The following is a 26,216-nucleotide window of genomic DNA, read 5'->3' as shown; positions in this document are numbered from 1 at the left end:
ATTTATCATAATGGAATGGAGATATGATATGCTGGATAATTGAGGATGAGGGACACTGATTGTAGATGTTCTGCTGACCAAGTGTCCCAATAGGTGTAAATCACAGAGTCAAACACACGACCAGCAGATTCTGACAGGCTAAGGGATGCAACTCTGCATAGCAACTTGTGCTGCCTTAGTCTCTGGGCCATCCATGCCCTAAGGCCAATTCTGAGGCACAGGAACTCGATGATAGCATGTATAACACAATATATTCGTATAGAAAATTAAATCACACCCCTCTATATACATAGAGACTCTATACACGCTATCATCGAGTTCCTGTGTTCTGAGGTGCTGGTTCTTGCAAGACTTAGGAAAATTCAAATGATGATTTCTGTTATTCAAAACAAGACAACATTGCAATACCAATTATTTTATTCAAAGTAAGGTATTTACAAAATTCAGCTATGAAACAAGCTTAAATAAATAATGCTGGTTATATAAATATCCATTCTAACAAACTTCAGTGTATACAAAACAATAAAAAAATCACAGCAAATTTATCACAGATACGCTAAAACCCATAGAACCATAACAGTTTATGTATATTCAGCAACACTATCTCCTGATAAAGAACAGTAAGTCTGGCCATATGTAGCCATCTTATTCATTGACTGATCCATATAGGTATCTGACTAAGACACAGTGGCCTGACAAAGCCTTTAAGCCCTTCAGGTCTGACATTTTGTCTGACAACATGATCACAATCCCGTTAAAATCAGTTCTTTTACTCCATGAAGATCTGACTACAGAGGAGGTGTTGTCAGGTCTTCACATGGAGAGTTATCGTACAGGAGTAACAGATCGGTTTTAATGAGACTGACCTAATTTCTATGTCACTGATAAAGCAACACTGCATTGTGAAATTTACTAGTTCAGTAAATCTAGAAAATGTCTACATTTGATACATATTTTATTTCTCATTGAATATGCTCAAAAACAACTACTTTTGTTTGATACATATTGTATATGAATATTGCAGTTTATCACGTTTGACATTAGTGAGTGAGTGAGTAAGTGAGTGAGTTTGGTTTAGCGCCGCTTTTAACAATATTCCAGTTATATCATGGCGTGTCAGCTTATTGCGGGAGCAAAGCCCGAGGTGATGCAGGTGTTAGACGTTTACAATTACAAGCATGAGTATGGTGCTGACAAACCTAGAAACGTAATGAGGGCAAACTAGGCTTTCGAACCCACGATCATAGGTTTCTCTATATACATGGTATCATGACTCCAGTACAAGCATCACGATTGATACGTGACCCCATTACCCATGATTACCCAAATACTCAACTCACTATGGCTAGCACACTGGATGAATAAACTGCATTACACATTGCAGATCGGAATACATGATGACGCTGTAGTTGTTTTATCAGATAATGTACACATTCAGCTTGACCCAGACATGTTTATCTGGCCTTGTACCAGATTAAATATAGAGCATGCACACAATGTCAGATCTTAAACTGAATCAGGGGAGTTAACTACTGGCCATCATGATTTAGAAACGCTAGTGATTTTTTGACAATTTAACTCAATCAAGAACACAAAACTTTAAGGATGTATACATTTTTGTTGTCAGTTGTCAGAATTATTGAATAACCATGGTAATAATTATTGCAGTTGAGTTCTTCATTCAATTTTTTGGGTACTCTTATACCAAGAAGATAAAATAATAAAAAAACACTTTTTAAAAATGTCAAACTTAATAAACCTTTGAAGTAAAAGTATTACAACAGAGCTTTTATTAAATATGACACTTAATATAATGGTTTATGATTCCAATTATAAATATTGATCAGTTGTATATATATATTAATAAGTAATTACCTGAGTAAGCAAGTTTATTTCCAAAATTAAAATAAATAAATAATAAATTTGTATATTGACATCAGGTTTATGATTAAAATTATGCTTTTTATGACGAAAGTTACCAGAAAAAAATACAAAGGTATCCAAAACAAAACAGATCATATTACTTCATAACAGCTTCATACAGTGCGTGGAACAATTTCACAATAGGACTACCCAGATCTTACTGACAAATTACAGACCTACAGATTTAGTGGAAAATTCATTAAGTACAAACTATCAGGGTGAACCAGATGTTGTTTTTATATTGGCAGAATGGAGACCAGGCTCAAGCTACTTGCTGGTCCCAGCAATTGTATCTATCTAGCAGTTATTGATAACCCATTATTATACATCCGTGTCAGAATGATGAGATCTGATTTGTTCATGTGACCTTTATAAAATACTATGTATCCTGCCTGGGAGGGAAAATAGCTGAGCGGGACAATACATCCCTTATACCTTGCCATGATGAGGACAGGCTGCACATGGGTTTCTGAGAGGTGGAATAAATCTCTCATACCCCGCCACGAAGAAGACAGGTCACACATGGATTTCTGAAAGGCCAATAAATCCCTTATACCCAGCTTCGAAGCAAAAAAACATGGTTTTTTTCCCCCGAGTCAATGAAAGTCACGTGATATAACAGGCTGACCTCAGCTCAATCGAACACCTGTTTACGATCAATTTTGAATTTGTTTCAATTCTTTTACAGTGTCATATACATACATGTCGGTAAGATAAATTCCTTGTAGCAGTATCATGGGGGGTACATGTGTTTTATGCATCCCTCGTTAGGTTTTATACCACCCGCCACGCATAAAGCCCCATGTACCCCTCCATAATTCCATGATTCCAGCCTAGTTAGGCAAGGGGGTAAACTGGACATTTAAAGTCAGTTAACTCCCTTGTCTCAGGAAGATGACAATGTCAGATTAAAACATGTCAGTAAGCTATATTTGCTGTAGCAGTATCACAAGGGGTACATGTGGTTTTATGTGTCTCAGGCTCGTGGTACAAAACCTAACCCAGGATGGATAAAACCATGGGTACCCCTCATGATACTGCTGCAACTTATGAGGTCATAGTGAAAATGACTCATTTCACCAAAGTCCAGATCCAGCCTGCTTTACCTAGACTGATGCAGCATAGACTGCCCGGAAATAGGTTAGTGGCATCAGTTCAGCAAATGGAAATCCTCAATGTCCCATGCTGAATATGATTCCAATGAGCAATGTACGGCAGGTAGAGTCTCAAGACCTCTTCCTGGTGCCTAGTTCAATGAAACAGTGAAGGGCTTCTTAGGACTGAATGTACGGTAGGTAGAGTCTCAAGACCTCTTCCTCGTTCTTCTTTGATAAGCATTTAGAAGTTGGAGTGCTAAGTAAGGATAAGAATTTATGGATGAACAACTTCTTTATTACAATTAAGAGTGACATTTTGGTGTAGGTATCAAGCAAGTGATGTCTTCACTTGCTTGATAACGGTGTTAGAACCTACACCGCTATGTCACTCTGAATTGTAATAAAGAAGTTGTTCATCCATAAATTCTTATCCTTACTCTTCCTGGTGCCTAGTCCAATGAAACAGTGAAGGGCTTGTTCGGACTGAATGTAAGGCAGGTAGAGTTTCAAGACCTCTTCCTGGTGCCTAACCAATGAAACAGTTACCAGTTTGTTATGACTGGATGTATGGCAGGTAGAGTTTCATGACCTCATCCTGGTGCCTAGTTCAATGAAACAGTGAAGGGCTTCTTAGGACTGAATGTACGGCAGGTAGAGTCTCAAGACCTCTTCCTAACCAATGAAACAGTTACCAGTTTGTTATGACTGGATGTATGGCAGGTAGAGTTTCATGACCTCATCCTTATGACGCAAATCAATGTTGTCGACTCTCTGCTGGAGCACGAAGTGAGCATAGTCTCTTCGCTGGTCCACTTCAGGGATCATCAGCATCTCCTCCTGAGTAATGGGGATTCGCTCCCTTGATGCGCTGCCTCCTGCGATGACCTTAACCTTTGTGGGGGATGTCTTTGGTCGTCCAACTTCCTTTAGTGCTTCATTTGCCTGGAAAAATGAAGACACAATGGTAATATAGTAAATGTACCTAACAAGCCTTATTAATTTATTTATTTCTCAGAATATAACTGCAATTCTTTGTAGTGTTTTAAAAGTAGAATACACGCTGTCACTTCCAACTGTGTATCATTAATGATCTGGCCCAAGCCTAAGACTTCATCATACAACAAGTAGAGTTTGCGGAGTACATTTTCAGTATGATTTCAAGGAAACACTGGCAAGTATTCCATAATCAGAGTCTTATGTTCACTTAATATACTTATCCTGCATTACATATGGCACATTGTTCTGACTATCAAAGTCCTAACTGGACAAGAGTGACAATCTATCAAGCATCTTCAGTAACTCTTTGGCCCAACATGACCTCAATGGCTCAAAACTATGTATGCAATCCATGTCTTCATGCATGATGGACTGGAACCTGGGCCTCGCTGCTTCTATGTAGGCTATATATCCTCCACCACCATAATGGAATGGAGGGGTGGGTTGGTACAACGTCTATTCAGTTGGCCAGGCTGTTGGTTTTTAGCAAAAACATCCCAGCACAGGCCAAGATGGACAGAGCCTTATGGAGTGTCGTTCCCACTGAACCAGAGTGATATCTAGAGCATAGAACTCCCTAACCCTGACTGCCATAGCTAGAGCTAGTAGGAAGATGGTCTTCTGTGTCAAGTGTTGAAAAGAGACCTTGTCAAGTGTCTCATAGCATTGTTGGAGGTGTTTGAGGACAACATTCAAATCCCATGCGGGAGGACAGAACTTCAACTTCTGTTCCTCAAACCTGAAACTCCTTATGATAGCCTGCAACTCCGGTATCGTAGATAGCTTCTGGTCTTGAGCAACACTACAGACGGTATTGATGGCGGAGAGGTACACAGCTATAGTACCACCGTTAAGGTGTTTCCTCATTCTCAGGTGGAGCACATATTCTGTCATGAATTGCGCCATTTCATCTGTGGGGGAAACACCTTGTTGCCGACAAAAAATCTCAAAGGATCATCATACATGGACGGTCTATGAGCCTGATCTACTGCTGGGGCTGCTCTCCTTGAGTAACCCTAGGAGGTTAGCGCCTTCTGCATACGACCTAGGTGTGAAGTTGGAACTGTTTTGGGGACAGATGGAGGCACAGGCTGTGAGTGTCCAGCAGTAGATTGGACCACTCAGGGAGTTTTTTAGCTGGCTGCTCAGCTATGTGTTATACTAATAGGTCCGGGAACCAGGTTCTTGCCAGGTTCTTGCCAGGTTCTTGCTAATGTGGCCCCAAATGGATCAAGAAAAGGGTCTTCTGGATCACCTGGGGTAGGAATGCTGGGTGGGCAAACGCAGAGGCGCTGAGACCTTCCCAGTCCATGGCTAGAACATTTACGGGCCAGGCCTGAGGGTCTGGCATTGGAGACACGAACATCAGCAACTGAGTGTTGTGTCTTGTGGAAAACATGTCGATACTCGGCAGACCCAATTGATGGAACAGGAGACAGAAGCACTCTGCATGCGGCATCCATTCTGTGGGGGAGGGGCAGTCCGGCCTTAATAGTGCATTGGCTAGGGCATTTCTTCACCTAGGAATGTGTCCCGCTCTGTCCTCTAATGGAATCCTGTCTATTAGATGGTAAAAGTGGAACGTCTGGTTCAGAAGGGAGCTTAAGTGGGTCGATCCCTGTTTTCTGATGAACCAGACAACCGTTGCGTTGTCTGTGGCAATCAGCAGCTTGGCTTTGGTCGGTTGAAGAGCCCATACTGTATTGCCAGATGACGGCTTCCAGTTCCAACAGTTCCAACCCAACAAGGAGACACTGTCTAAAGTGTTCGATGGGGTTAGCCACCAATTGAAGTATTTGGCGTATGTGGTCGGGCAGCGTGATCAAGGTCCGATCTTGCTGGCTCTGTAGATAAGGCGCCAGAAACAGTTGTAGTGGCCTGATGATGAGCCTGCCCAGGAGGGCAATTACTGAAGACACTGATAGATCGTCATTCATTTCCAGTTAGGTCTTCGATAGTAAGAGTAATGTGCCATATGTAATGCAGGATAAATTAAAAGTATACCTCATTATCATCATACTAATTTACAGCATGTACAGTCAGCAAGAAAAATTAAAGTTATAATCAACAAGATAAACTGAAAGGTAATCATCCTAAAATTCTATTTTGAAATTTTAATCACGAAAAAATCGTAATCCATGTATTACTTATTAAGTTACAGATTCTTAATGATAAACTTGCACCTGTCATTGCCCAATAGGGACAGATATAGTCAGTAGTTTAAAAGCTATGCATGGAAATGAGCCAAACTTTGAGCTTTAAGCTGTTCATGGGCAAACATGGTGTTATCTTGAATTTCAAGTTCCCCACAGCAATAGCCCTTTCGTGGAGCTCTCTATACTATCGCTGCCTCCAGTCAAAGCCTTATATACAACTCCCCACTGTGATTGGTAGCAACAACCATGCTTGGAGTTGAACCCTCACGCGATTGACAGTTATGTTTACAAACAAGTGATGACTGTTGTGACGCTGAATATTCATACCCCAGCTAAATTATTTGCTTTTTTGTCAATTTAAATTTCTATTTCATTTCAACTAACATGTAATTGGTATAATAAATATGTAAGGGGGAGGTTGGGTGATTTTCAGTTCGTCTGCAAGCCCAAACCAATCTGATCAAACAAGTTAAATTTATCTTGGAAATATCCTCAGTCGTAAACCTTTTCAAAATTCACTGTGATGGCATTCCCAAAGACATAAACAAAAATATAAACTTTACTACATTTGGGGTTAGAGGGCAAATTTCAAGATTCTTGTAATGGCCGCCCCCACACTGATGGCAGCAATGTTATCGAGAGTGTAACAAAGGTGTCACGTGCTGGAAAGGAGCTTGACAGAATATATTTTTCATTTATTGAAACATTTTGAATTGATTTTAAGTTATCAAGCATCTCACCCTTCCAAGTGAAATGCAAGCACCTTGCGAAGGTCAAATTGTATACAGTAACGTATTCACTACACATTTTTAAAAGGATGCCACATACATCTTAAATGATTAAAAAACAACTAAATACACACCAATACCAAGATACCAAGCACTCTTATGCAAAATAATATCTAAATAGAATAATACCCAAAACTTCACAAAAACACTACCCCATTACTGCATTGTAATGATTGACACTAGTACGAATAACATCTACACTACCAAAGAAATAACACCCACTGTACACCATCTATCATTACAACACCAACACTTACCAATTCCTTCTGCATGTTAAGACAAGACACAAGTTCATACATTCATATTACGGGCTACATGGATAAGTGGAGCCAGGAAGAAATAGGCAGCACTGCCTAGAAACATGCTCAGCTGGATAGTACTGAAGTAGACAACAAGTACCATGGAACATATAGGCTGTTACTTATGTATAGATATAGTCATAGTTTCCATGTTTCTGTCATGATATTGACAAATCTGGCCTCATTAGAATCAAGTCAACTCAACAAGGACTAATATAAGGGAGGTACGTAAATAACTTACCAAGAATCTTTAGGACTTGTGCTCAATTGTAAGTATTTTGTTGTAGTGTGTGTAACAGTATTAAGGTATACAACTGCAAATAGCAGCATTTTGGACATTTTCCCGAGGCAAGGGAGTTAGCTGACTGTAAAAGTCCAGTTTTCACCCTTGGAATTTCTGGGCTTGATTGTAGCACTACCAGTTGCTATTATGAGTTATGTCCCTTCTATGTCCCCACTACTGACCAATCAGATTCCCACTCTCATATCATAGGGTGCCCAGTCAAGATGATTTCATCGATAATAAAGATCTTTATTGTATTAATAAAATCTCACAAAGTGCATCAAATCACTTGAGCACCTTGATTAAAAACATGAAAAGATTTGTAAAACATCTGTTGTCCAATTGACGGTACACATGTTCTGCACATCCTGCAATCGAAAGAATTCGGCACGGTGGTTGCCATGTTGTTATGAACCGGATGTCAATTTCATTACAGGATTTTGACTATGCATAGACTTGTTAAAATATAACTCCATAACTGCAGCCTAGATTGGCAAGTGTGGAAACTGGACTTTTAAAGTCAGTTAACTCCCTTGCCTCAGGAAGATGAAGTGCAACTTTCTTGTATTGGTGTGGAAGGTGCTGACAGCAGTGTTTGAAATAAGCGCATTGGCTCGTGGCAGCTAGATCTTATATTGGGGCTGTAGTTTGAGATTTGTATGGGTCCTTATGGTCTGCAGTAAATTTGTGTCAATATATTTGTCACAAAAAGATGTATTTTTTTTTAATGAGGGCCTGAAGAGTTTAGTCAGGGCCTACAGCTTCTGAATTCTGTGGGTACCGATGGCAGCCTGGTAATTTATTATATTTCAAACACTGGCTGACAGGCCAAGTAATCAAAGTTAATAGGCGATCTGAACCCACAACTGGCAGATCAGCCAAGCGATGCAATTATGCAAACAACACCTTAGATAACTTAGTCATCCGAGCTCTCTGAATGTCTTGTTTCCGTAATTTTTTACCCCTTATTGTTGCCAGAATTATTTTACAAATCAATCCCTAGGCAATGCAGTACAAGACTTCTGGATACTAACCAAAATGGATGGTCATCACATTTTAACTGTTCTATTTTGTATAAATAAATCATAAATTAGATATTTAAATTGCGCCCTTTCCAAACTTGTGCTCAAAATCGCTTTTAGTCATAGGCTTGTGCAAACTGATAGGTTTTGAGTTGTGTCTTGAATGAGTTTAGATTATCTAGGTTTCTAATGACAAATGGAAGGGAATTCCACAGAACAGGTCTGGCTTTCTGGAAAGCTCTGTCGCCACAGCCCTTGCACGTTCTTGGAACTGTGAGTTGTACTTGATCTGCTGACTGAAGACTTCTCTGTGGCTTGTGGATGGTGATTAGTTCTTGTAGATAAGCTGGTGCCGTACAATGCATGGATTTGAAGACCATGGTCAGAAGTTTGAATGTGATTAGTTGCTGCACAGGGAGCTAATGGAGACTCCTCAGAACTGGTGAGATTTGTGCATATGTGGCTGTGTGTGTATGCTGTATTAATGTTTGTCTAGGATTGATCCAAACCAGTCTGAGGCCAAATTAGTTATTGTCATGGTGCATTTCCACAAACACACCATACCCCTCACCCCAAAGTATACAGGGTGACGATTGCAGGCATTTCGCTATGGATTACAATGGCCAGTGTCATTGACTTTACTACCCAGGCCAACAGGGCTGTTTGTCTTTACTGACGACATGTCTACCAATTCAGTCTGGTTTAGCTACAATGGTATTTGTTGAAGGTAACTTTTTTAAACCAATTTCAGAGCAGGTTAAACACCTATTCAATGTAACTGACCTCCATAACCAGTTCAAAATGGAAAGCAAACAGATTGATGTTGACCTGTCCAAATCCATTAACCAACATTGACCTGTTTAGTGCACTTTTGTACCCACTCAATGAAACTTGGTCAGAATCAAATCAATATTCATTCCAGTCGTCATCCGACCCTGATGACAGTTCATAGAAAACGAAGTACCATTGAAAGAGCAGTAGGGCCTACTGGTTGAGCTAATAACAGTATTAACAGTTTCTGTGTAACTGTTGGCACCTAAACCCACCTGAGCTGTGACAGTCATCTGATGCCAGGTTCTGGCCCTCTCCAGGTAGTCCTGGAAGTCTTCATCCAGGTTAGACTTGCTGAAAACAGGAAGCACTTGTCAGATACATACTTATCTCCCTTTCCTGTGATGCCTATCCTCCATTTTCTCAACACCAGCTAAAACTAAAACTATCAAAGTGAGAGAGTGAATGTGCTTTTACAGTGTAGTAAGAAATATAACAGCCATATCACAGCAGGCTGAAAGTCATCAAATCTTGGCCTGGCAAGACAGCAAGAGCAAAAATCCCTGTCATCTGGACACTGACACCCAATCAGGCCGATATTGCAGTGTACCCACCAGATCCTCATTGGTTGGACAGGTGTGGTGGAACTACTCTACCCTCACAACAGGGTACTACTACCATTTGTAATGATCAAATCAGCATTTATAACTTAGTGTTTGCCCAGTTTAGCACAGTTCTCATTTATACCATGAAACAGATATATCTCTCTGTCTGTCAAGCAAAAGGAGGAGCATTTACAGTGAGATGTAACAAAGGGTATATTTTACAACAAATCCATTGAACTGCCCCCATTGTTTCCCCATAAGACAAGCCTGTGAAGTGGCACATGTTCCCCTCCTGCTGCTGTACCTGCGAGCCAGCCTCATCTTCTGCGTCATCTCCTCCTCACGCTCCACGGTGCTGTGCCACGGCGTGCTCATACGCAGCTGCAAATAAAGTTAAACATCACCCTGTCGTCAGATACATATACTGGCAACAGAAGCAGAATTTGGTCACGACAATGGAGGGGTTGATCAAGTCTTTCAGGGTTCAGAAGTTTGGAAAATGTTAAAAAATAGTTACCATGATTAAAACACAATACAAAATATATCATATGGTCTTATTCTATGCCCATGAATGACATAGAAATCATTCAATAACAAACGCATTATAACATTGCAAGCTCTGACTTCTAATCCACCTGTGTGTGACATGGCCACTTTGTCTCACCTGGTTTCTGGGCAGGATGAGGGGAGTGAGTGATGGCAGCTTGATGTTGTCCAAGCCACTGTAGTGGTTCTGGAGAGACACAAACACATGTAACAGACTCGCACAAGTACTGTAGGAGGGAGGGAGGGAGAAGGTGTGTGGACTGGAGATCAGCTGTAATTAACAATAAACATCTTCACAGATAATATGACTGTTATAATTGGAGAGACTGAAGGTCCCCAGTGCCACATGCTTGTTGTGTTCGTACAGGCTGGACAGTGCCTCACTGTCTGGGACTGGGGGACCGGCTGAGGAGGTTGATGTCCAGTCTGGACACAACCTACCCGTCTGTAGGGAATGGGGGTGTGTACAGTACTTACCTGTCTGGGACTGAGGGTGTGTACAGTACTTACCTGTCTGGGACTGAGGGGGTGTATAGTACTTACCTGTCTGGGACTGAGGGGGTGTACAGTACTTACCTGTCTGGAGAGATGGGGGGGGGGTGTACAGTACCTACCTGTCTGGGACTGAGGGGGGGTATACAGTACCTACCTGTCTGGGACTGAGGGTGTGTGTGTACAGTACCTGCCTGTCTGGGACTGGGGGGTGGTGGTGTGTGTGAGTGTACAGTACCTACCTGGCTGGAGAGATGGGGGGGTGTACAGTACCTACCTGTCTGGGACTGAGGGGGGGGGGGGGGGGGGTATACAGTACCTACCTGGCTGGAGAGACTGGGGGTGTGTGTGTACATGTACAGTACCTACCTGTCTGGGACTGGGGGACCGGCCGAGGAGGTTGACGTCCAGTCTGTACAGTAGCACCTGGCTCTTGTGGCAGCTGACAGCCAACAACAGCTGCAGCAGGGATGTCAACAGCTGCCTGGGGACATCAGAGTGATCATCAACATTATAAGGTTAAGGATAAAATCCATGTTTTATTCAACACATCTCTACAGCAAGATCTGACAAACACTCCCTGGGAAGTCACGTCAGTTGAACAGTGAGCAAGTCTAAAGAAAATTCTTATTCCATTATTTAAAAAAAGTAAGTGAAACGACAGGGAATAAAGTTTAACATTATTATTTTTTATTTAGAACCTCAAGTTCATCCTTCTGCCATTACGGGAGGTAACTCTATTAGTTCTTGTTCTATTTATAGCGTATCACGATCTCAGGAACTTAATATTCAAGAATCGTGTGTACCTAAGTATTGATGATAACCCTAATCCCAATGCTTTGCACCCTCATACTGATATTGTAGAAGCTTCCTGATTGGCTGAAACATCACCTGACATGATCCCTATGTTTTTAAGATTGGTTCCCCCTCATCACTATACACATATCACAGTACACAATACATGCATCTACTTATCAAAAAACATTGTTAAGTTTTTAGCATTTGCAATAATGATTGTTTATATTTCTTAATTATACTTCATAGCTGATTATCAATGTGGTCAAAGGACAAGTCTGTTCAAACCATTAACCATTGGAAAACCCTCATTTTGATGAGAGGAATTTCAGAAAATATTTTGGCTTAGTCACTTGAATTGCTTTAACTGTAGCACAGACATGTGCTGTGAACAAGCTCCAAGCTGTCTTACCCGTTGACGGGCACCTTGTTGAAGTTGAGCAGGAGACCAATCTGGTGAAATCCTGCTGACATCAGCAGTTTCTTCACCTTGGTGTTCTGCCACAGAGGTCGCACTGACAGGTCAGTGACCTTGAGCTGAAGCTCCGGAGCATGCCTGGTGATACTCATCTGTACAAAGAGAATTTTACAACATCCATTATTTTATTAATCACTCCCAGCAACCAATGTCCACAAGAACCAACCGCCAAGACTTTACAGATAGGCTGGTAACTTCACTGAAACTTTACTATATCATCATTCATAACAAAGACAAAATTTCCTTAATTGTTTTAACTCTGCAATTTCAGTGAACGAGTGAGTGAGTTTGTTGTATAACGCCGCACTCAGCCATATTCCAGCTTTATGACGGCAGTCTGTAACTAATCGAGTCTGGACCAGACAATCCAGTTATTAACATCATGAGCATCAAACCACGCAACATGCATCATCCAAGTCAGAAAGTCTGACAACAAGGCTAAGTATTCCTATTCTGATCCAGATCTTCATGGGTAGAGTCAGTCAGTCAGTCAGTGAACTGATTAGAAACATTGCAAATTATGTTGGAATCATTCCATGGAAATTGTCCAGATTAACAAATTTCCAGATTAAGGAATAACTTGAGTGTTGAACCTTTGTATTCACATATGATAATAATAAATTAACTTATATAGTGCCTGACTTTCAACTAAAAAAGTTGCTCAGTGGTGCTGTGGCAAATAGGCTTCTCTGAAGAGATAAGTCTTCAAAGAAAAACGGCAGATGTCAGAGTGAGTGGAAGATCTGATGAAGAGAGGTAGTGAGTTCCACAGAGTGGGAGAAGAGACTGAGAAAGATCGTTCACCCAATTTTGTTTTTGGAGTCTGGTACAGTGAAATACATTTGATCATCAGAGCATAGGCTGCAACTAGGCCCGTGAACTGAAATTGAGTTTGAAGATACTCTAGATACTGTGGATGCTGACTGGCGTTGTAGGTAACGTTAAGCAGCTTGAACTTCATCCGTTGTTTAACTTGCAACCAATGAAGAGTCTGCAGTACAGATGTGACACGGGCTGCAGTGTTCTGCACACGCTGCAAGTGGGTAACTGCAGCTACACCGTGTAACAAAGCATTACAATAGTCTAGCGTAGACAGAACATACTCGTAGCTGTCGACAAGTATCTTGGTGGTTTCAGCATCAAGATATTGATGGATTTCCAATGTTCCTAAGGTACATTTCCAACATTTCCACGAAAATCATCCGGAAGGTGGTCTTTCAATACTACAGGGTGCGGACATACTCGATGACTGGCCTCTACAAGCTACTCACCAGGTCGACCAGCAGTGAGATGTGATCCTGTTGGAGGGGCAGGATGTCACACAGGTTCTGGCTGCACTCTGCACTCCCAACAATGTCTGCAGTCAAACATCACATGTATCATCTAGTGTGGTCACAATACCCAGTCCCCATGTATCATGTAGTGCGGTCACAATACCCACCCCCATGTATCATGTAGTGCTGTCACAATACCCTCCCCCCATGTATCATGTAGTGCTGTCACAATACCCAGTCCCCATGTATCATGTAGTGCTGTCACAATACCCACCCCCCATGTATCATGTAGTGCTGTCACAATACCCTCCCCCCATGTATCATGTAGTGCGGTCACAATACCCAGTCCCCATGTATCATGTAGTGCTGTCACAATACCCACCCCCCATGTATCATGTAGTGCTGTCACAATACCCTACCCCCATGTATCATGTAGTGCTGTCACAATACCCACCCCCATGTATCATGTAGTGCTGTCACAATACCCATCCCCCATGTATCATGTAGTGCTGTCACAATACCCCCCTCCCCCCATGTATCATGTAGTGCTGTCACAATACCCAGTCCCCATGTATCATGTAGTGCTGTCACAATACCCACCCCCCATGTATCATGTAGTGCTGTCACAATACCCACTCCCATGTATCATGTAGTGCTGTCACAATACCCATCCCCCATGTATCATGTAGTGCTGTCACAATACCCCCCTCCCCCCATGTATCATGTAGTGCTGTCACAATACCCAGTCCCCATGTATCATGTAGTGCTGTCACAATACCCCTTCCCCCCCATGTATCATGTAGTGCTGTCACAATACCCAGTCCCCATGTATCATGTAGTGCTGTCACAATACCCCTTCCCCCCCATGTATCATGTAGTGCTGTCACAATACTCAGTCCCCATGTATCATGTAGTGCTGTCACAATACCCAGTCCCCATGTATCATGTAGTGCTGTCACAATACCCCTTCCCCCCCCATGTATCATGTAGTGCTGTCACAATACCCAGTCCCCATGTATCATGTAGTGCTGTCACAATACCCCTTCCCCCCCATGTATCATGTAGTGCTGTCACAATACTCAGTCCCCATGTATCATGTAGTGCTGTCACAATATCCAGTCCCCATGTATCATGTAGTGCGGTCACAATACCCAGTCCCCATGTATCATGTAGTGCTGTCACAATACCCAGTCCCCATGTATCATGTAGTGCTGTCACAATACCCAGTCCCCATGTATCATGTAGTGCTGTCACAATACCCACCCCCCATGTATCATGTAGTGCTGTCACAATACCCAGTCCCCATGTTTCATGTAGTGCTGTCACAATACCCAGTCCCCATGTATCATGTAGTGCTGTCACAATACCCACCCCCCATGTATCATGTAGTGCTGTCACAATACCCACCCCCATGTATCATGTAGTGCTGTCACAATACCCAGTCCCCATGTATCATGTAGTGCTGTCACAATACCCACCCCCATGTATCATGTAGTGCTGTCACAATACCCAGTCCCCATGTATCATGTAGTGCTGTCACAATACCCACCCCCCATGTATCATGTAGTGCTGTCACAATACCAACCCCCATGTATCATGTAGTGCTGTCACAATACCCCCCTCCCCCCATGTATCATGTAGTGCTGTCACAATACCCTACCCCCATGTATAATGTAGTGCTGTCACAATACCCAGTCCCCATGTATCATGTAGTGCTGTCACAATACCCAGTCCCCATGTATCATGTAGTGCTGTCACAATACCCAGTCCCCATGTATCATGTAGTGCTGTCACAATACCCAGTCCCCATGTATCATGTAGTGCTGTCACAATACCCACCCCCCATGTATCATGTAGTGCTGTCACAATACCCAGTCCCCATGTATCATGTAGTGCTGTCACAATACCCAGTCCCCATGTATCATGTAGTGCTGTCACAATACCCAGTCCCCATGTATCATGTAGTGCTGTCACAATACCCACTCCCCATGTATCATGTAGTGCTGTCACAATACCCAGTCCCCATGTATCATGTAGTGCTGTCACAATACCCACCCCCCATGTATCATGTAGTGCTGTCACAATACCCACCCCCCATGTATCATGTAGTGCTGTCACAATACCCTACCCCCATGAATCATGTAGTGCTGTCACAATACCCAGTCCCCATGTTTCATGTAGTGCTGTCACAATACCCACCCCCCATGTATCATGTAGTGCTGTCACAATACCCTACCCCCATGTATCATGTAGTGCTGTCACAATACCCAGTCCCCATGTTTCATGTAGTGCTGTCACAATACCCAGTCCCCATGTATCATGTAGTGCTGTCACAATACCCAGTCCCCATGTATCATGTAGTGCTGTCACAATACCCCCCTCCCCCCATGTATCATGTAGTGCTGTCACAATACCCTACCCCCCCCCCCCCCATGTATCATGTAGTGCCATCACAATACCCCCCCCCCCCCCCCCATGTATCATGTAGTGCTATCACAATACCACCACCCCACATGTATCATGTAGTGCTATCACAATACCCACCCCCCATGTATCATATGTAGTGCTGTCACAATACCCCCCACCCCCCACCATGTAGCATGTAGTGCTGTCACAATACCACCCCCCCCCACCACCCCCATGTATCATGTAGTGCTGTCACAATACCCACCCCCATGTATCATGTAGTGCTGTCACAATACCCAGTCCCCATGTATCATGTAATGCTGTCACAATACCCAGTCCCCATGTATCATGTAGTGCTGTCACAATACCCAGTCCCCATGTATCATGTAGTGCTGTCACAATACTCCCCCCCCCACCCCCTGTATCATGTAGTGCTGTCACAATACAATGTATCAATACATATTGAGTCACAATACTAAATTTGCCCCATTTTTAAAATTCTCCATATTCCCCGTGGCCTTGCTACCACATGTGGTTGATATCCACCAGTTTTTGTAAAAACTTGCATGACTGGTTAAGACAATGCTAGGCACCAGGAAGCACTTTGAAATCTCAAAATTTCATAAACATTACTTAGTGAAAATTGGTACAGAATTAAACCTATAAACATGAATTGATACACAGGAGTATCATGTATTGTATCATCAGGGGTAAATTTGTGAAGTCTCAATACTTAGGACACATTACTCCCCTTATATCATAATTAGCGCTTAATTTACACTGCACACATGGCATTTAATCAGATGCTTTTTTAAAGAAATGTCTCCACTTATATTTTTGGGCCACCTACTGACCATGATTTTTCACAAAATATCTGAAAACAAAAAAATAGAAAAGTCTGGCCTCAAATTCTTCGGACACTCCCTGCAGAAAAGTCCCTTAAAACACACATTAATAGTTTCTAGGCAAATCACAGACTACAGGGTAGCCTGCTAAATGAACAGAAGTCCAGTGCAGATCAACTCGTGGTTGATAGAGTGAGTATCAATCAAGCTTTCAGAAAAACTGACACACTAACAGCAAAGATTTGGTCTTCTAATCCCATCCTATAATTATCCCCACACAATTCTCAGTAAAGAAAACCAATCTCACTTTATAATTATTGGCTTCATATGACCACTGTAGACACTGGACCTCTTTCCAGAAAGTGATCTTAGCATAACAACTATCATAAGTCTATGTTGGTAGTTACGATCACCTAAGTGTTAATATTTCTTTGTGGAATGAGGCCCTGTTCTACTACAAAGCTACATTTTCCCACCTGTGAGGGCTCTGAGGGCATCATAGGCTGGTATCAGCATCTCATCCTTGTTCCAGTGAGGGTAGACGATGTAGGGCTCGGACAGAGAGGCTCCCATCGCCTGGAAGTGGAAGCCCAGCATCGTCAGCAGCGACACACTCCCCTCCCCCTTGGTCAACTCAGCCGACAGCTGAGACGTCTGTTTGTTGTTATCCTCCGTGTGAAGACGCTTCAAGGCAGCATCCAGCTGGAAACACAGGGCAGTTTCAGTCATTTGTTTTGGTTTTGTTTGCTTGTTATTCTTCATCACACTCAGCAATGTTTCCAACCATAATATGGCAGCCTGTGAATAGTCTGGACCAGACAAACCAGTGATTGATATCAGCAACATCCTGTATCATCTGGGCACAATGACATGTAGTCTCCCGCCTGACACTGATCCACAATTGCAACACCATAATATGTACAGACAGATTCTGTCTCTGATTTATTTTAAACTAAACCCTGAGCCTGTAATGTAATTAATATCGGATCTTAGTCATTGCTACCACTATACAAAGATCTGAAGACATCCCATTAAAGGTCACATCCCATTACAGGTCACATCAGAACGACCATTCGCGAACTTTGACAGACCAATGAAAAGACTGCAGAAAGTGGACATTAGCCAATCAGAAAGCAGCTTTGATGAAATGACAGACACCCATAACTGCTCTTGATGTGCTGTAGATACAATGAATATTACTGTGTGTCCCTCGGGATACAGTATATTCCTTTTCTGTATCCAATCTCAACATTTGTGCGTACTGCATGCACATTTGTGTGTCACGTAAAATCCTATATTGGTAAGTGATGTTCTGATTGAACAGCTGAAAGGTCATTCTGACTTTACCTGTAATGGGATGTCCTCAGATCTTTGTGTAGCGGTAGTGACGACTACAATCTGATATTAATGAGATTGGGAATGCCTTGTTTTTACATCAAAATATTTGCAAGGGACATTGCCCAACATGTCAGGATCATAAATTTATCAGGATCATAAAGTTCATGAAATTATTATTTAATCAAATGGAACTGGGAGCCAGCAGGACAACTAAAATGAAACATTTACAGCTACTGACTAGGTCAATGAGAGCCAGCAGGTCAACTAAAATGAAACATTTACAGCTACTGACCAGGTCAATGAGAGCCAGCAGGTCAACTAAAATGAAACATTTACAGCTACTGACCAGGTCAATGAGAGCCAGCAGGTCAACTAAAATGAAACATTTACAGCTACTGACCAGGGCCCACTTGCACAAAGCGATCTTAGCGCTAAGACTATTGTAAGCCTATGCTAAAGTATGGGAGTTACGATCATCTTAGCGCTAAGATCGCTTTGTGCAAGTGGGCCCTGGTCAATGAGAGCCAGCAGGTCAACTAAAATGAAACATTGACAGCTACTGACCAGGTCAATGAGAGCCAGCAGGTCAACTAAAATGAAACATTTACAGCTACTGACCAGGTCAATGAGAGCCAGCAGGTCAACTAAAATGAAACATTTACAGCTACTGACCAGGTCAATGAGAGCCAGCAGGTCAACTAAAATGAAACATTGACAGCTACTGACCAGGTCTATGAGAGCCAGCAGGTCAACTAAAATGAAACATTGACAGCTACTGACCAGGTCAATGAGAGCCAGCAGGTCAACTAAAATGAAACATTTACAGCTACTGACCAGGTCAATGAGTCCAGGGATGACCCCTGGCTGGTGCTGGTGGTGACGGAGGATGTCAACAACATGGCGCTGTAGACTCTCAAAGTTCTCCTCCTTGGTGGGCACTACAAGAAACAGGTGAAAGTCAGGTGACCTTGTGTCATAGCCTGCTGTAATATACCTACCGGTAACATATTCAAACATTTCTTCAGTACTGCTAAATGTCCAATACAGCATCTATTAAAATACCATTCTACTAATAAATCATAAACTGTTGAGAAAGTGATTAAGTCAATTTCAACACTCAATCAACACAGGTTCATCACATGTTGTGAATCATCTTCCCAAGGCAAGGGAATTAACTGACTATGAAAGTCCAGTTTCCACCCTTGCTGAACTAGGCTGGAATTATGGAGTTATAGTTTGGCTGGACTAACGAGTCCAAATGCATAGTCCAAACAAAATCACATAACAAAATTGACATTCGGTTCGTAAAATGCAATGCAGATTTCGGTCAAATACAATATTTGCAAAGCATGTGTACCGTCAACAGATATTTTCCAAATCTTTTCATGTTTTCAATCTAGGTTCTCACCTGACTTAGGCACTTTGTGAAGTAAAACCCGTTTAATTACAATTACAATAGATCATGATTATCGATCAGATCGTCTTGACTTTGCACCGCCATTTGAATCAAATGCAAGTGATATGAGAAGTGGAATCTTATTGGTCAATAGGAGGGACAGAGAAGGAACATAACTCGATATGGTCACTGGTGGCACTACAATCGCGCCCAGAAATTTCAGCCTAGTTTGGCAAGGGTGGAAACTGGACTTTTACAGTCAGTTAACCCCCCTTGGCTCGGGAAGATGGCCGTGACTATGTAGATTGCCCTCACCATGTGCGACCACGTTCCTGGGGTTGAGATACTCTTGACCGGTCTCCTCCTCCACAGTGGCCTCGGTGTGGTCCAGCTTCTGGTCCAGCATCGCGTGTCGGATCTGGTTGATGCTCACCTCAGTGTCCTTCCCAATCAGAATGAATGGGCACCAGTTGTACACATGTGTGAATCTGTAGCACCAAGAGATGGACATTCAAGAACTCTTTCCATGCTGACTCAAACTGTAGCTGCAGCTAAACGCAACTAGAGTCATCAGGATATGACATATCCCCCCTGGTGTAATTCGGATATGGAGTTAGGCTACGTGAACCCCACTTTTGGTCCACTGCCATTGGATACCTTCAGTTCAGTAAAATAATGATGCCAGTCATTATATTTCAATATCCCAAATCATCAAAAGGCACCAGTTCACCACTGGACTGATCTGTATAAGAAGTTTCATCCAGAAATATTCAACGGTTTTGGAGTTTTCCATCTCACGTAGTCATTCATCTCCACAGAAGAGAAAATCCAGGGTCTGATTCCCAGCATGGGATGGACATTTTATGGCCTATAAATTTGAGTCATGTTGATACCAACCCAACTCCCTACCAAGTCAGTTTTGACAAAAGTCATTCGAAACAAGATTGTTTTTCAAACTAGCCTAAATTCATGTAGTTATCTCCAAAATAACCTTTCAAAAACTGGGTGTGGTGTACATACACACCCCATGCATACCCTCTCTTTACGCCATAACATACAAGTCTTTCAACTTCAGCTTCGGCTTAATAAAGTAACACTCTCTTATGTATTACCTACCTATTATCATGTCTGACAGCCTCCATGCCAGTCCGGACAGCATCAGACAGCAGGCAGCCATTTTGAAGTGACATGTAGAAGTGATGATAGAATTTGTCCATGGCATTATCTGGAACCTGCCACTGAGTCACCATCACACACTGGGCCCCTAGACAACGCAAACATTTTCCACAATAAGACAACACTATATCACAGAGTTAATGTTAGACCTTCATTTGGTATTACTTGTACTACGGATATACACAATGTATTTTTCAAAAGCATGGCTAGTAGTTGATATAAAAATAAAACATTGCAAAACAATTGTGGCCAAAGAATAGGATAGTTGGGAGAGTAAAACAAATGAGTGAGTGAGTGAGTGAGTGAGTGAGTGAGTGAGTGAGTGAGTGAGTGAGTGAGTGAGTGAGTGAGTGAGTGAGTGAGTGAGTGAGTGAGTATGGTTTTAAGCTGCTTTTTGCAATATTCCATGGGGACACCAGAAATGGGCTTCACACATTGTAACCAGGTCTTCGGCGTGATGAGTGAAGGCTTTAACCACTAGGCTACCCGTAAAACAAATAAGATATAAAAAAAGACGTAACGAGAGAGGCATAAAACTACATACACCCCTTGTGACACTGCAACAACATATATTATCATACCTCCATGTCAGAATGATGAGATGTGATTGGTCCATGTGATCTTAATAAAATACTATGTATCCCGCCTTGGAGGGAAATACATTTCTCAGTGGGAGAATAAAACCCTTGTACCCCGCTTCGAATCAAAAAGCCACACACTTTTTCCGAGTCAATGAAAGTCACTGACATAGCACTCAATCGAACAGCTGTTTTTTTCAATTTTGAATTTGTTTTACTTCTTTGACAATGTCATATCAAAACATGTCGGTAAGATAATTTGTTGTAGCAGGATGACGAGGGGTACATTCAATTTCATGCGTCCCTCGTTAGGTTTTCTACCACCAACTTCCGGCTCGTGGCCATATTACAATTTTGTAGAATTTTCCTATTCGGAATATTCTATAAGTAATACGTTACCACTGTTATACCGAGGCTGTTGTCTCCCACAACTGCTGCTATAGCGAAATCTACCACAGAGATCTCAATTACCTCATGCAGCACGTGCGTAGCCACCTAGCTGCCATGTGACACCCTTCACTCTTGTCTCTTGCGAGAGCAAGTGCTCGGGGGACGGACGGGCAGGCAGCAGCCCAGTGGTAACGTATTACTTATAGAATATTCCGAATAGGAAAATTCTACAAATTACATTAAGTAATATGTTACCACTGTTATACCGAGGCTGACTACCACAGTAGGCGGCGGGGAGCACCTACAACCCGAATCCTGACTGCTAGCGTTCCTTCCGACCAGCGGAAGTAAACACCAAGGCGGAAGCACTCGATGCGCATGCACCTAGCTAGGCGTTACCCTATTGACCTTTTTCACACTTCGCTACTTCCGGTTTGAAAGCAAGGCTTGGAGAGCAGAAGGTGAAGGCTGGATAGCACATGAAACACATGGAGATGTCAACAAGGCACGCAATCGGGACAAACTGTGACAATTTAACCATCCCGGTACATTTATCGTAATTATTGAACATTATTCTTATTGACAAACTATTCTACTGTTATCTGGTCTCCTTACCGATATAAATTTGAATCTGGCCGTTCTGTTGTGATTTCAATCTAAAATATCCATGACCACCTGGTAACTCCCAGTGCAGTTTATGGTAGCTGAACAGACTTAATACAAATGCTACTGAAATCTTGTAAAGAATAATTCATTGTTTACACACCATTAAGCCAAACTATTTATTGTTAGTTTAAATAACTTTGCGGGTTGTATTTGAAGTCGAAATATTGACCTTTTGACCATATCTAGATATATGTCAGAAACTAACTAAATTGATATGTTGATATAATGTATCAAATTGTAACCTACTGAGAATTTACAATCGTAACAAATCAAAAGTTTGCATCAGTTGCGTATTTGATGTAAATTGTAATGGACTCAAATGCATTCCAATAAAATATTAGACCTCTCGATCTACTTGTGCTGTTGTGATTGTGAACAGTTGTTATTTTGATTGTCAATGTTGACAGATTAGATAGCATGAGGTGTAATATTTCAACTGAATTATTCCATAAAGGGTGTGTAAATATTTAAAGTAAAGTACAGTTTGATCTGCAATTTTGGTAACAATTAATATTTCTACCAAAATGATATTTACTTTACTGTACCAATTTAATCATGTCATGAAATGAACAAAAACCCAACTAATTAATGTCCAGTAAATGTTCAATCTACATTTGATCTTTATATAATTTACAGAAACAGATAACTCTTTAACAGTTTGTATTCAAATATTTCAAATGCATAAATTGATATTGACATTACTGAAAACTTAAGTATAAAAAGAATTATTTTTAATTCCCATGCGTATTGCAATCATAACTCATTAATTCCCTTTGTTTAATTGTGAAACCCATCTGGTTTTATGTCCACAAACATGTTTTGAAACTTTTAAAACAAAAAGATTTCTTTTGTGCAAGCAATTGCCATGTATTATTGATTATTAATCATATCAATTTATATATAAGAATATAGTTGTGCTTACTGTGTCATTTTGCAATAATTATATTGTTATGATGTAATATTTTACTATTGTTAACAATCTTTAGAACTTTAGTTTACTTCAATCAAGTCAAGTGGTGTGATCATTTTGATATTTTTTTATAATTCAATCAAAACGAGAAAAATAAAAATAATATAAATACATAGAAGAAATTTGTTTTCCTTGTCAAATAACGACGATAGCATGAATTTATCTCATGCTCCTTGTATGCATGCTCCTTGTGAAAATTCATTCCATTTCTTCTTCGAATGTACCTTATATGATGATTTTAGGGAGACATTACTGACAGCTATCGATTATCTTGGAGGACAAAAAACTCTACATAGTATTCCTTTTGGTGATCCAAACTTAGATGTTTTCCTGAATACAAAAATATTCTTGTCTGTACACAAATTTATAGAAACGACTAACAGATTCAGTAGCTAGCATATTATTGTTTCCAAACTGTTATTCATTAATATTGTTAAATCTATATTCAACACTAAAATGTATAATATTAGGATATGGATGAGATGCACACTGTCTTCACTTTCCAGCACATTGTACATATCCTTCATATGAGCACTGTATATATATTGCGCACTGTGTTTCCACAATGGGAAGCTTCAACTGTAAATTGTTCATTTTCATTATGCAATATTATGTATAACTGTATATAGGGAGAAGGCGGTAATAAGTGCTGCCCTTTGTCTTTTTGGACAATAAAATATGTTTAATAATATTTCATCTTGTGATCTGACAAAGTTAATATTTTCAAGTCAAGATATCAACTTTAGTAAACCACATGAAGGGATAAACATTGCATTTGACAAAATAAATTCAAGTCTTATATTTTCTATGTGATCTTCATGACCTTACTCAGAAAACCATAGTGTCAATGAGGCAGACTGACTGTAGGTGTGGCAAAACGTGATATTTCACCTGATTTTCACCCCAGTGAAAGTATGTTTTCAACATGGTTAGACTAAACAAAGTATTTCATGATTAAATACATACCGGTAATGCAAATATCAAAACGTGTTTCATTAAAACAAGAGTGAATTTCTGTGTGACATTGATATAAAGAGCTTTAGTACACTGTCATTAAATTGATGCATCTGTTGAGTTTACTGTTTACACAGAATATACTGTTTGAGTTTTCGACATATCAGATGAATTGATGCCTTCAAGATTGTTCTTAAGTAGCATGTAATGTTACACACTGTGATTAAATTTCCTTAAACTTCTCTATTTCAGAAGAATGTTGTTTTCTAAATAACCAATATTTTGAGAGAAGGTGAATATGCATTGTTTATAAAAAAATGTTATTGAAGTAGGAATATTATTACAATATTATTGAATTATTCATTTCAGGCCAGCGAGTCAACACAATGAAGAACTAGTATCCGGTGACGGATGTCTGGAGGAGCTTTCTGCTGAAAAACACACACCCGTTACAATGTGCGTCCTGTCAAAGGACGAGGAAGTGAAAAGCCATATGCATTTAATCAACAAATGTGCTTCCTGTCATATTTCACTTAAATAGGACGAGGAAGTGAAAAGCCTTATTCACTCACAAATCAACATGGCCAATATTTATCGGACACTGAAAAAGCACATTGTACCATTTGTTTACCAGCAAGAAAATTATTTTCTCGTGGAATTTAATTAGGTGCTTTTGACTGACAAAGACACCCAGTCCCTGTTAAGTTTTGAAAACTTATATTGTGAGAAATAAAGATATGAAAATTTTGGTTTGTTTTTCTTTGTTAAATATGAGAAATCCAGATTGTTCCATCAACATAATTTGTACCGATACATATATTTTATCTTGGCTTGATTACCAATTGAAGTTGATTCCTTTATATCTTTTGTTATTTTATCTGTACTCATATCTGATCAAGACATTTTCAAACTATTCAGGGAAAAAATGTATTAGTAGCTTCCTTTTGATATACAATTACCTATCATCATACAGGATTAGGTGAGGGTGTTCAAGAAGTTGGTAGTTGTATCAATTCTTATATTTCTTCAATTTCATACATTATTTATATTTATCAATTTTTAGTTTCCCTTTAACTTATTTTAAACAGTTTACACATTATTACTTTTGTGGTGCACGGTGCAATCTCAATCAGCAATAATCAGTTAAGTAAGTGATGTTTGAAAGTATCATCTGTCATTGTACACACTGAATAGAGTTATCGCGCCTTCTGAATATTTATTTTGACACACGAATTATTTTCATAATTAACATTGTAATATGTTAAAATGAAAATCTTAGCAGAAAAAGTGTCTTTTGTCAACTAGACTCATGGCAAAACGATAGTGCGTTGTGCAGCAAACACCACTATGAAACGTGAAATAAACATGATCTCAATCTTGATCTAGAGTTCGCCAAGCCACGCATTTACTGAGCAATTTTGCAAAAGGAAACTGACGTGTTTCATGTTATGCGGTTTATTTACGATACAAAACTTCTGTCATTGAATGTACTGTCACATTGTATCTATATGCCGACGAGGTTATGATAAAACAATCTATAACTGAAATACGTATCTCGAAATGCACCTTTTGATTCACTTCCGGGATCCTGACAGAAAAATGCTAATTCCAGTGTATTACAGGCATATTTTAGTTGGACCTCATGATTTAATGTGAAATATCTTCTGTATTAGATACAGAGGATACCATTTTTTGTTTGTTTAAAATGTCCATCAGTGAAATGCACAACATGCTGTCTGTTCCCTATGAGCTGATGCGACTCTCACTGCATGGAGCTATGCTCTCCAAGCCTCGTTTTCGATCCAAGATGGCGAAAGTGTGAAAAAGGTCAACAGGAATACCAAAGCACTGACAAGCGCCTACCGTAAGGCTCAATCGTCATTGCCAAAACGATTGGTGACTCCAAACGGCCCCACTGGATAGGTATTTCATCGCCGCAGCGGATGAGAACACTGTATCCGCGTGAGCTAAA

At 40.7% G+C, this 26,216-nt stretch overlaps 1 protein-coding gene across 1 annotated transcript in view; it reads right to left on the bottom strand.

The window, feature by feature from the left end:
* Positions 1-405: 405 nt before the first annotated feature.
* Positions 406-26,216, bottom strand: part of LOC124148982 (tetratricopeptide repeat protein 28-like) — a 44,065-nt gene continuing 18,254 nt past the window's right edge. The window contains exons 9-20 of the mRNA XM_048389181.1: positions 20,627-20,774; positions 19,826-19,998; positions 18,949-19,052; positions 17,253-17,478; positions 13,523-13,608; positions 12,186-12,343; positions 11,348-11,462; positions 10,605-10,673; positions 10,245-10,321; positions 9,611-9,689; positions 7,218-7,226; positions 406-3,962 (exon numbers count right to left, since the gene is read on the bottom strand). Coding sequence (XP_048245138.1) covers positions 3,720-3,962; positions 7,218-7,226; positions 9,611-9,689; positions 10,245-10,321; positions 10,605-10,673; positions 11,348-11,462; positions 12,186-12,343; positions 13,523-13,608; positions 17,253-17,478; positions 18,949-19,052; positions 19,826-19,998; positions 20,627-20,774 — 1,487 coding nt within the window. The 3' untranslated portion in view covers positions 406-3,719. The remainder of the gene's footprint in view (positions 3,963-7,217; positions 7,227-9,610; positions 9,690-10,244; positions 10,322-10,604; positions 10,674-11,347; positions 11,463-12,185; positions 12,344-13,522; positions 13,609-17,252; positions 17,479-18,948; positions 19,053-19,825; positions 19,999-20,626; positions 20,775-26,216) is intronic.

This window comes from Haliotis rufescens, unplaced genomic scaffold (assembly GCF_023055435.1).
Source record: "Haliotis rufescens isolate VD_foot unplaced genomic scaffold, xgHalRufe1.0.p SCAF_8, whole genome shotgun sequence".
In the NCBI taxonomy this organism is placed as follows: Eukaryota; Metazoa; Mollusca; class Gastropoda; order Lepetellida; family Haliotidae; genus Haliotis; species Haliotis rufescens.
This window is presented reverse-complemented; position numbering and strand designations above follow the sequence as displayed.